General features: G+C 29.6%; 2 protein-coding genes across 5 annotated transcripts in view; one reads left to right on the forward strand and one right to left on the reverse strand.

The window, feature by feature from the left end:
- Positions 1-13,490, forward strand: part of LOC131851591 (dual specificity calcium/calmodulin-dependent 3',5'-cyclic nucleotide phosphodiesterase 1) — a 377,466-nt gene that overhangs the window by 246,654 nt on the left and 117,322 nt on the right. The window lies entirely within an intron of this gene.
- LOC131851677 (uncharacterized) lies at positions 781-12,827 on the reverse strand. Its single transcript, XM_059202208.1, has 20 exons — positions 12,668-12,827; positions 12,208-12,387; positions 11,896-12,053; positions 11,658-11,783; positions 10,887-11,342; positions 10,695-10,802; positions 10,141-10,291; positions 9,312-9,507; positions 8,820-8,957; positions 8,061-8,125; positions 6,335-6,353; positions 4,399-4,562; positions 4,131-4,310; positions 3,896-4,053; positions 3,226-3,807; positions 3,032-3,139; positions 2,809-2,959; positions 2,523-2,718; positions 1,201-1,338; positions 781-847 (listed from the first exon to the last, which is right to left on the reverse strand). The coding sequence occupies exons 1-20, from the start codon at positions 12,825-12,827 to the stop codon at positions 781-783; spliced, it is 3,501 nt and encodes a 1,166-aa protein (XP_059058191.1).

Below are 13,490 nucleotides of genomic sequence, written 5' to 3' on the forward strand. Positions count from 1 at the left end.
ATATCACTGTTTTTGTATTATAACAAATCTCTATCACCTGAGCAACACACAAGTTTCTTGCTCATTCTTCTTGTGATGAATCTGCATTCCGAATGAGTGATAGAATCAAATATGACTATTCAAAAGTGCTTGTAATGAATTTATTTGAATAAAGATTATTTCTATTTCTATTTCTATTTCTGAGAATACAGCAGGAACCTGAACTGACACACATTACGTTTATATTGATAATTTTTACATAAATTAAATATATATTTAGATCTGTGCAAATGCGAAGCTTTCAGTATATGGATGGGATATCTACGGAGCAGATTGTCTTAATTACGTATAATTATTTCATATTCTGCTCCTAATATTGTATTTATAATTTGTGTCTGTAACGTGTTTATGCTAGCATCTAGCAACCACATTTCCTACGTCATTAACAGAGGAGGTTGGGCGGCATCAAAATGATTTAATATAAGGATTAATATCAAATAATAAATCCAATGTGTATCATCATCGTCATTACATAGTACAAAATAAAGTCGCTGTCGCTGTCTGTCCTTATGTATGCTTAAATCTTAAATAACGGATTTTGAAGCGGTTTCTTAAATAGATAAAGTGATTCAAGAGGAAGGTTTATATATAATAAATGTACACTCGTTGAAGCCGGAGCGACTAGCTAGCATAAAAGTGATATTTAAAAGAGTTCAAGTTCAAAAGAATTTATTTTAGATCTCATAACTTTAACATAATTAATTAAAATTATACACTGTTTAATAATGCTCGCATAGTTTTTTAAAGTACTCTCAACACTAAAGATTCGTATCCAATTATATCAACGACGTTCGCCTCCAGCGCTTCTCTGAAAATTAGAAAAAGCTTATTCAGTCTGTTTATTATCTAGTAAATAATACACAAGTACATTTTGTTCATTTATAAATATAAAATGTGGGAGTATTTTTTTTAATTATTTAGCTAATATTTAAATATAAGAAAATCTAATATTAGACTGTTTTACCTAATATATCCTTATAATGATTACTTATATACTTCGATTTATATATATATATATATATATTACTATACTACTATTATATTAATACGGTAATAGTAATTAGAGAATATATATAACTAGTAACTCTATTTAAAATTAAAACTACATATACTGTGTATATGTACATGTACTGATATAACGAAGTTTTTTTGTAGACTTACCCAGCTGTTTTCGGTGACTGTATATTGCTCACAACCACTTCTAACTGACCAACAACATTTTCGAAATATGTCAAATCGATAGTATACGATTCATTTCTAAGGTTTACTATTACTACGTAGATCACGTCATTGTGCCATCTGTAATTTAAATTATTTAAATTGGAATTGTGTTATACTTTTTTTATCAACTATAAGATGATAATTATTTGAAGATTATTCGACAATCGAAGTCGAATAATTTTCAAATAATTATTAAAGTAGTTATAATTATATTATATTTTTAATTTTGTATATATACTTTCTTTTTGCTATATAATTGAAGTTAACGATTCTTCTGTAGTATTTGGTAACCGTCGCCTATGTACATCAACTGTAGTATGGATATACCACCATATACCACTCATACGTTGGCAGAATACATTTTATCTGAACAAATGGCATTTAGAGAATTAAGAGATAGGCCTCTTAACCTATAAATCTTTAAAAAAAGATAGCCAACACTTCATTACTATTACATAACCATCACTTAGATACGTAGAGTGGACAGTTGCTTGTTGACAACAACGAAAAACAACTTTGAATGGAATATGTTTATCAATTGATAAAATTATGATATCTGTCAAAATATTCACAAATTTCTTTATATCATGAGCAAATTATCCAAATAGATAGAAATTCTATTGATGTTACATTTAAAAAATGTAATGAATAAAATACCTTAAAAAAAATAATTTGTCACGTTCGTCCAGTTTTTCTACTCGCGCTTCTTTTCAACTGATTTCAATAGCAGAAACTTCTCAAGTCCATTTTATTACAGTTTAACTCAGAACTTTTTACTGAGTGAACCACATTATATATATATAACTGGTATGTGTCATATGGTACCAAATAAATTTAATCAAGAACTAACTAGTAATTTTTGGGTTATATTTACAAAGGCGTATTGATATACATGCCTATGTATATATCGTTATATATTGAAGTTGGTTTTGTGGCCTGTACACGCGTAAATGTATATACCACTGCGTTAACAAAATAATTACATTTTCGTATCTGTATCAGGTTATGGTGCCATCGCCTTATTACACTTATACCATTTTTTATTTCGTAGACATATGGCCCGTGCTCCTATTAGTTTGTTTCTTAATATCATTATGCTAAGGGACTACAAATAAAATTCTTAATCTATGATAACTTAAAATTGAAAATAAACTCAATCAGATAAGATTCATAAATTTAACCCAAGTTAGGAACATATAGTAAATACATAGACAAGAAGATAGAACACTTATACCTTAATAAATGTGTAAACAGATATTTACCTTCTAAATGCAAAAATATCAGAATTAATGGCAACAGATTCGTATCTACCATATCTAAAGGCAGATTCTGTTCGCAACAATGCAAGGGTCTTGTATACGTTAAGATGTGATCTCTCTATCGCTCTTTGTACTTCGACATTCAAAGTTTCATATCCATCAGCAACGGGAAGCCATGTCTTATCTCCGGTAGAAAATCCTGCGGACGAAATAAAAATTATTTCCTGAAGGTCTAAACAGAATATTTGTTTGTCTCTATGTTCTGTTCTTTCTTTATCATCTACCGTACCTGCATTTTTATCAGAATTCCACTGGAATGGCGTTCTCTCTGGGTCTCTGGAAGCAGTCCAGTAATTGATAGGGTCATCTGTGTTGCATCCACTGGGGTCCACGGTATCTTCCCAGCTCACAAATCCATCAACCATACCAATTTCTTCACCCTAATAATATTATCTTGTTAAAATAAATATTTTTTAAGTGACTGCGTTACAATATCAAATAAAAATACCAACCATATACGTAACAGCAATTCCAGGAAGTAGATGTATAATCATATTAATGCCATCAACTAATTCTGGACTAAATCTTGATGCAACTCTGTTATTGTCATGATTGCCAGCCTAAAATAATATTTATAAAAATATATATGATATATTAAATCGTAATATTTAGTTCAATAAATAAATAAATCAGTAATAATGCATACCACCCAGTTCGCAAGTTTGTCGATAGGCTTGAATGTTAAAAATTTATCAAGAGCATATTTTACTTCTGCAGCCGTTGAATCACCATTGACGTCTGTTATAAGTACGAAGTTGAACGGCATCTGAGAACCTTCGCGTTCATCTTTACCAAAGTATCTCATAGTGATTTGTGGACTAGAGTAAGCTTCCGTCATCATAACTCTGCTTACGCCATCTTTTTCTTTAAATTCATCGAGTACTTCCCTCCATTGATACACCATGTCAAAAGTCTCATCTTGGTCAATTGTGTAAATATGCGACAAGTAACTGTAGCTTAACGGATCAGCATTTAAGTCTCCTGATAGTGGCTCATCCGGATATTTTCCACCATATAATTCCTTGTCTACTTCAAACAAATGCGAGATAGCATCTACTCTAAAGCCAGCAACACCTTTTTCTAACCAGAAACGTATGATATTTTTCATTTCTTCAACCACATCAGGATTACGGTAGTTGAGATCAGGTTGACCAATAACAAATTGATGTAAATAATATTTGCCTACTTCTTCTCTGTACTCCCATGCACTCTTACGGAAGACACTATTCTGTTAAAAATTTTATATATAGAAGTAGGTGCATATTAAGAACAAATCTTTGAGGGACTTTTTAGTGAACCAAAAAATAGTCACTTACCCAATTATTAGGCGGTTGTAAATCTCCATTTTCGTCTACTACACCATCTTCCCAAACAAAATAATCTAAATATTTTTCATGACCTTTCAGTGCTTCTTCGAACCATACACTTTCATTGCTTCCATGGTTTGGAACGAAATCAAGTACTATTTTAATATCTGCAGAAGAAATATAAATTACATAAAATTTATGTAGACTGCAGTAGTAAAAATACAATATGAAATTATATTTTTACCTAATTCGTTTGCTTTGGCAATGAGTCGCTCAAAATCTTCCATAGTTCCGTATTCATCCTGTATGTCGTAGAAATCGGATATATCGTACCCGAAGTCATACATTGGTGATTTGAAAATTGGGGATAGCCAAGTTGCACCAACGCCAAGTTCCTTTAGATATTCTAGATTCTCAGTAATTCCTGTAAAAGTTTTACGATGATATATTGCTAATTTCAAATCAATATTGATAGTATCTAAAACTATCAGAGCAGTTTTTGTGATACTTACCATTCAAATCTCCAATTCCATCACCATCGCTATCTTTAAAAGATCTGGGGTATATCTGATAGAAAATTGTTGTTTCCCACCATTCTAGTTCTCTTTCTTGGGTTTTAACATACCCCAAGAGGAGAAGCAGTGGAAAAATCGAATATATCTTCATTTTCCAGAATCTATAACAATTAATATTAGAATATTTTATTAAACTTCTATTTGTCCACCAAATTAAGAATGAATAATATTAATTCTATATTTAATTTAAACATTTAAAAACAAATTGTTCTTTTTACTTTATATCTGACAAATAGTAATAAAATAATATGTAGTTTTTTATATAATTTCCCACATACATAATTTACGTACGAGTATATATAATACTTTTTAAATAAATTTTATATTTTCACAAGATAATAACAATGTATTAAACCTTACCTCGTGATGGTTTGAAGGTAATAGTTCGTCGTTCGTGCACGTCTTTTATTTATGCTGGAAAATCTTCAGATTAGATGTAGATAGAAAACATATTGATAAATGGATTAAAATATCCCAAGTGGCTTTTTATCGCAACCTCGTCTTACCAACAGCGAGATAATCGATACAATTCAATTCCGTAGATGGAGTCCGTAAAAGGTAAACAACAATGTTATTACACTAACCATCAATATTCTTTTACTAATACACTTTTTAATATTATAATAGAGCGGATATGAATGTGTTATTTCAATCTCGATAGAAGATTCTAAAAAAAATTCATGTATATAAAAATTCAAATCGGAAGTATATAAAAATTCAAATCAAATCAAAATATATATTTATTCATGTGCATCTATTACAGACTCTTATGATATGCCAAATCTATCGACAATTCGGAATGCTTTCGAGATTAGAAGAACTGACAAAAAACTCAGGTATATATATCGTATTATTTTGAAATATTGTTGGCAATAATACAGATTCATTTTTAAATTCATATTTTATAGGGAGGGTGTTCTTTCTGGGCCTCTGGATGTAGTTCAGTAGTTAATAGGATCATTCGTCTTGCATCCAATGAGATCTACGGTATGGTCTATCAATTATACCAATTTTAATTTTCAGAATCAACAAAACATGAATTACATATTTTATTAGCTCAAATAGGCATTTTTATTTATCGTATCGTATAAAAAAAAATACTTTCGCAACAACCACGATGAGTAATTGCAGTTTATTTGAAACAAAATTGAAATCAAAATTATTTCAGGCCTTTTGTCGTAATAAGATTTAAGGGAAAGCGAATTTTTTTGCGGATAATAACTAGTTCTTGTTACAGCTGAGAAGACGATAAAGACACTCAACCTCATTACAGTGCATTAATAGTACATTAACAGTACGTGCTCGTATGTCAGTAAAACTAGGTATATATATCTTTTCTTTATACTACGACGATGGCAAAAAAGAATACGGCTCATCTAATGGTAAACATTACCGTAATCTATCTGTCATCTATATATCATATATATGAAGATACTTTTAATATACAAATGGGTAAGAGAATTGTTAGTAGTATCTACATTGCTAGCAATTCAAGTCCAAGGGGTAACAGTGTGGAGATGGCCCTAGTATACCATCCTCCTCTGGTGGTCCAGCGTATTCTGCATATTTCATTTCATTAATACCTATTGAAAAAAAAAACTCCATGAATACATTTTTGTTAAATTATACAAACCATTACAATATCAAAAAAGGTTAAATTTCAAGAGACCTTTTGTTCAGAAATAATAATAGCAGTAACATTAGCTTATTTGTTAGATACAAAACAATTTTATCAAAGAAACATATATTGGAGTTCATTATTTAGGTATGTATTATTTTTTTACTTCACTGAGTATACGATTGCAAAATTTTGTACAGCCAATCCAATATAGAATTTGCTAATACTATTTGCGTATGAAATTCTGAAACATACATTAGTAGAGATGCGCCTCCTGTATAATATGTCAAAAGTCATATAACTGTAATGCATGTTTATATTTAAGATTACCTGAAGAATTTTCGTAGATAGTGAAAACCACATCGAAATCCATTATGTAATTTAGAAAAAGTAATCGAGAAAACAGACAGATTAAAACTACAACTTTGGTTTATAGCTTCTATAGATTCCGGTATATACTTAAATATTAAAGGTTCAATATAAATGCCAATGTTTGTCACCATCAAGTGATTCACTTACGATAAACTTTAGTCTAAAAGATCGGCCAGAATATATATATACATATTCATATTTCTAATAATTTAAATAATACTAGTTATCAATTAAAATTAATAAAGTTAGTAGTAATATTACTCATGGAAATTTCAGCAAGTTATATCTTTTTCAATCATAAGCAAGTTTGTAAAGACGGTACCAAACTTAAAGCCACTAATAGCACTAACGAAAATATACTAATGAATGAAGCAAGAGGAAATATGAAATTTGCCAGAGGTCCTGAATGTGGGTATCTCAATCACTATTTCAGCCATCAAGCCGCTTGATTTTAATGTGCATTTTGATTATAGTGTGAGTTATAAGATAGGAGGCATAATTTAAAAAGAAACGCATGACTGGTATCACAGGCGTCACATGATAACTTACCCTCAAGTATATCATAAGCTTGGCATATCAATTATATAAACAATTATTTCATTATTCGCGATACCACACATTTAATGCAACGTGTTATTATCGTCCACACCCTGCTCCTCAAGTCCGAGAAAAACTCATACGCGAGGGTCGTGACGGGCTCTCAGAATTACTTGCTCTCCTTTATGCAAAAGACTGACATACATAGAGGAGTTCTCCATCTATGTCGATCTTTTCCATAATGGATAGCATTATGAATCGTGGCGTTCAGCGATGAGCCGATTTAAGCGGACTCTAAGACGTTTGACATCTACCTTGGTTGTCATCATCAACTGTTCCTTGCAGGCGATGCGACCAAAGAATTCTAAATTTCGACGAAGACATAGGCTATTATTATCGTAGTTATTCTGTAACTACTGTAGTTTTTATTATATATGTATACAGTGGATTAGGATAGGTAAATGGGATAAACAATCTCATTTACCTATCCTAATCCACTGTCCACCATTTTAAATCAAAGCGGATATTCCTTAATATGCTTAAACTCTCTATTGTAGAATAAATAACATGTTAATAACATACAGTGCATAAAGCGAATGTGTAATCAAACTAAGCTAATGACAGGGATCAATTAATGATCATTTTGATTCGATTTTAGCATTTCTAATAGATTACCGAAATTTCAAACATTGATAGTAGGCACAAAATGTAATTAAATAGCAGTGCAGCATTATTGTTATATAATCTCAACTAGCTACTCGCCCCGATTTTTCATGGATGTATTACAATTTTTTTACTATCACGGCTTAGTGTAGGATATTTAATATTCTTTTCTATACAATATTCTGTATACATGCATTATAGATATAAACCTTCCTTTTAAATCGAAACATAAGACTACATACGGGTTGAAGTCATAGGAACACAGAAAAATGAATCTGCAATAATTTCAATTTTGTAACATTTTTATTGTTATTTATAAATTACAAACCAACTAAATTGAATAATAATATGATATTCTATTAAAATCTATGAAAATTATATAACTCATAATTATATTAAATAAACCAACGTTTCGATCGTAAAACTATTCCTTCATAACCAGCCACGGGAACGGATGCAGCCCTGAATGTATCCCTGCAAAAAAAGGTAATTTTATTACTTATTTTGCGGCTTCGGTGGTGTAGCGGTATATTACCGCCTTACATGCGGTCGCAGGTTCCATTTCATGCACGATACAAATATTTATATTCGTTAGTATAATAGTTCGCACCTGTATGGGTATTTTCTATGTACATTATATGTGCATTTACAAAAATTTTGTATCTAATATATATTTATCAGTAGTCTAGTATCTATAACACAACTTAAGAAAACCTTGGAGGTTGATAATTGCATGTACTCAAATATTTTTCTAATGTTTCGCGTTTAGATAGCTTTAGTAGTAGCACTAATACATATAATAAAACACGATTTTGATTAGTTGATTGCTAATAAATTGGATGCAAGATTTTGATGGTCAATCTCTGCCAAAGTAAGTTTTAAACTTATATACATAATATGCACTGTTTCGTATCAAAAACAAAATGTATATATGTAATAACATATTGCTTAATAACATAAGGATAAGATTATAGATAAATATTGTATAGATAAAGTATATTCTATCTGATATAGTTTGGTTTTTGTTCTAAATATTGCATACATTTAGAACAAAAACTAAACTATATCAAATAGACTTGTCTCAAATAGACAGTATTATAATTAAAACAATTTGTGATAATTCTACAATATCATAAGCATTAGAATTTCTAAGCAATTCATCACTCACCCTTTATTTTTAGAGGACTCAACACTTGATAATACAACTCGCACAATACCAAAGACGTTTTCAAAATAGGTCAGGTCTACTTCATATTCAGTATCACGCATGTTAACTACAACTATATAGATATTTCCCCGATACAATCTGAAAATAAGTAATGATAATTTCAAAAATAGTCGCTACATATTCCTTCTTTCATATATTAATGAAAAGTTTCAAAGTTATAAATAAATATTTATAGTTATATATAATATGTAGTATCAGAACTTAATAAAATTTACTTCAAAAGTTAATAATGATTTTAAAATGTAAATAATATGACAAGTTTAATATTAAGGTATGACTGATTTCAATGATTTATTTAAAAAAAAGTATACCAGAAATTTTAAAGAAATTAATATTAAAATTTTTATTCGTAATAAAATTTTAATTTTGTTTATTAATTTTAAAATTTAAAATATAATATGAATAATTGTTTAGATTTGATAACAAGAATACCTTTTGAATGCAAATACGTCATTATTAAGAGCAAGAGACTCGAAACTTCCATATCTGAAAACATTGTCTTGGCGAAGCTCAGCAAGTGCCTGATATACCTTCAGATGTGATTTATCTGCATCTTTTTGTACCTCCACATTTAAAGTTTTATATCCGTCAGCGACTGGCAGCCAAGTTTTATCAGCAGAGGAAAAACCTAGAAAATAAAAGATTTTTAAAAAAAGCACTGTTTACACAATTTATTTTAACTCGCATTTTATGTAACTTTACAACTTATGTTGCAATATTTGTAAGTAGGTATGTTTTTGTTCTAATAATTTTCAACTGAATAATAAAACATTTATTCTAAACAAATTGAACTGTAATTTTGTATTCACACTCGATTCATTAGTTAAATCGAATATAACGAACTGCAACAAAATGTTTTTTTAGCTTCCAAAATTGGGTATAAAATAAAATGGTTTATGTAAAATAAAATAACCACAATCTATAATAAATCCAACACGATAGACTAATAAAAAAATTTTATATCCACTAATTATTTAAGAATAAATAATGTCCTCATATAGTATCAAGTAATTATCTGACCAGGGTTTATATGATTTATTTACAATATCAAGCCCAACTATCTTGTGTTTAATAGGGTAACGATTCAGATAACGACTCCGAATTAATTTGAACTAGAAGATTAGACTAATGTTCGCTATTAGTACTATTAATATCTTCCCATAAATAATTATAATAACTACACTGATCGATATCATGATATCCAAAAGTAATAATATAGCACAAATTATCAATTTTGTTTAATTTAAGCTAAAGTTTTTACCAGCATTTTTTTCAGCATTCCATTGGAATGGAGTGCGCTCTGGATCTCTTGATGATAAGACATAGTTAATAGGATCATTTGTATTACAACCAGCAGGATCAACAGTTTCTTCCCAGCTGACATAACCATCTACCATACCAATCTCTTCACCCTATAATGTCATAAAATTTAAAGTAACATGTCTTTATCATTTATAGCTATGTATGAAAACTATACACACTATAAACCTTTTTGTGCAAATTTATGCTTATTTTAAAAAAAAAATATTTTTAAACTACGCATATCGTTTCTGCTGTGCGTAATAAGATAAGCATAAATAATAAATTAATAAGATTGTCATAAACAAACTACCTCTAAAATAAATCATGCTACATGTACAAAATGTCAAAAAATATTTTTATCGTTAATATAATTAATTGTGTTTTAATTGAATCAATATATATATATATATATATATATATATATATATATATCTTTAAGTTACAGTCACTGTTACGATAATCGTAATGAATTCAAAAAGAAATAAAACTATAGATTAACTGTTTGATACATACCATATAAGTTACTGCAACTCCTGGAAGTAACAGGACTAACATGTTAATTCCATCAACTAATGCTGGACCAAATCTTGTAGCCATTCTACTTCTATCGTGATTTCCAACCTTAAAATTCAATAAACATATAATTAGCATTGGCACTATATATTAATAAATTAGTTTTACTCATTGATATTAATTTTAACATACCACCCAATTAGCTTGCTTATCTATCGGTTTATAGGTCAAAAATTTATCAACAGCGCGCTTTAGGTCTGCAGCAGAGGCTGTTTTATCAACATCAGTGATTAGATCAAAATTGAAAGGCATGTGAGCTCCTTCTAATTCGCCATCTCCATAATACCTTACAACATCTTGAATTGTAGCATATACTTCTGTCATCATAACTCTAGTTAATCCATCACTCGCTGCTACCTCTTCAAATACATCTCTCCATTGATATACCATATAGTAAGTTTCATTTTGATTTCTTGTGTAAATGTGATCTAGTACATCAGGAGATTCTGGATCTACATCAGTTCTACCTGATAGTGGTTCATCAGGAAAAACTCCTCCAAAAAGTTCTTTATCTACTTCAAATAAACAATTTATGGCATCTACTCTAAATCCAGCAACACCTTTGTTTAACCAAAAACGAATAATGTCCTAAAAGATAAGAATAATTATAGCATTACTAACTGTCCCGGCAAACGTTGTTTTGCCTTAAAATAAAAAAAAAAATTTAGGGGTGGACTACCCCTAACATTTAGGGCGATGAAAAATAGATGTTGGCCGATTCTCAGACCTACTCAATACGCTCACAAAATTTCTGAGAATCGGTCAAGCCGTTTCGGAGGAGTATGGGAACGAAAACTGTAACACGAGAATTTTATATATAAGATTTTAACTATATTTCATGAAGCATGTTTACTCTTTTATATAGATAGTAACAATATAATAATTATGTTATATTTAACTTACTTTCATTTCTTGTACAACGTCTGGATTGCGGTAGTTGAGATCTGGTTGTCCAACAACGAATTGATGTAAATAATATTGACCAACTTCTTCTCTGTACTCCCACATGCTACCACGAAAATGACTTATCTAAAAATAATAGAACTGTGTTAATTTCTTTTGAATCTTGTGTTATTTATTTCCTGTATACAATGTACCTATGTTTATACTGTAATAATAATTTGAAGAATTTATTACATACCCAATTATTAGGAGGTTGTCTGTTGCCATTTTCATCGATTACTCCATCTTCCCAAATGAAGTAATCGTAGTACTTTTTATTACCTTTGAGTGCTTCTTGAAACCATATGCTTTCATTGGAAGTGTGATTTGGTACGAGATCAAGAACTACTTTTAAGTCTGTATCAGAAAAAAATCTTATGATTATAAGAACTACTGTACTTCAAGTTTTTTTCTTGAATATTAGCGGTAACCTAAATATTGACTTCAAGTATAAAATGTCTAAATGAAAATTTAACACAGTAACTTTACAATACAGTATTAATTTACTTACCAAATTCTGTTGCCCTATCAATAAGATTTTCAAAATCTTCCATGGTCCCAAATTCATCGTGAATGGCATAAAAGTCAGCGATATCATACCCAAAGTCATACATTGGTGATTGAAAAATTGGTGACAGCCAAATTGCGTCAACTCCAAGTTCCTTAACGTACTCTAATTTCGACGTAATTCCTAAAGCAATAACATTAATCATGTTTAACGGTCTGGCAGAATCATTGTCAATGGTAAAATAATATTTTTACCTTATTATTTGTTGGGACTTCTTTCATAAAAAATCTGTTATCACCAGTTTCCTTGACATGTTTTATAAGAAGTATTAAAAAACAACATAACCAACAAACATAAGTAAGGTGATATTTAAAAGAGAGATATATCTCATTATAAGTTTTCATTAATTATCTCATTTACTAAATAAATTCGGGAGATTTAATAAATAAACATTACTATTTACCTTTAAGATCTCCAATTCCATCGCCATCGCTGTCAGCAAAGGATCTTGGATAAATTTGATAAAAAATTGTTTTCTCCCACCAATCCTGATCGTCAGTTCCCTTTATGCTAGTACAAGATATTGCTACGAGCAAAGATAATAAAAGTATTTTTTCTAACATTTTCACTACTTAATATTGTACGAGAGCTTCAGGTTATTACTCGGACACTGGCATCTTATAGTATTTGGTGTATTATATATACTATCTCATATTTATCTAATGACATTTTCTTAAAGAAATCTGATAAGTTATATGTGATGATCTCAAGATAAGAACGAAAGACTTCTGTATTATGACAGTATATGACTAAGGTACATGATTAACAACGTTTAGTAGTTGGAGAATATATGTTTCACTATTTTGTAAGCTTTTTAATATAATTTAGTTCTATCGTTGTACTATTTACAACTCATGATAAAAAAAAATAAGAAGAATTACCTCCATTGAGCCAAAGATACTTATTGTTTCACCATGCTAATCCACTGCATATATGTTGAAACTAGATACGCCTCTATTTGTTGAACTAAATAAAATTGTACTTATATTTTCTTATAAAACTTGAAATACAATTTATCTCAAATTGAAAAAATTGACTGTATTTAAAACCGGTGATTATATTTTCCATTATTGCATCAATTTGATGGAAAGTTTACAACAATTTGATATATCTAATAGTTAACAGTTTGATAAGATAATAACGAAAAAAGTTATTTTAACTTCGATTCGTAAAATTTTAACAGGCGCTACTTCAATATACTCCAACATGATTTTAAATAATAAAAT

The sequence above is a fragment of the Achroia grisella genome, unplaced genomic scaffold (assembly GCF_030625045.1).
Source record: "Achroia grisella isolate CSIRO2021 unplaced genomic scaffold, CSIRO_AGI_Agris_v1 utg794, whole genome shotgun sequence".
NCBI lineage: Eukaryota > Metazoa > Arthropoda > Insecta > Lepidoptera > Pyralidae > Achroia > Achroia grisella.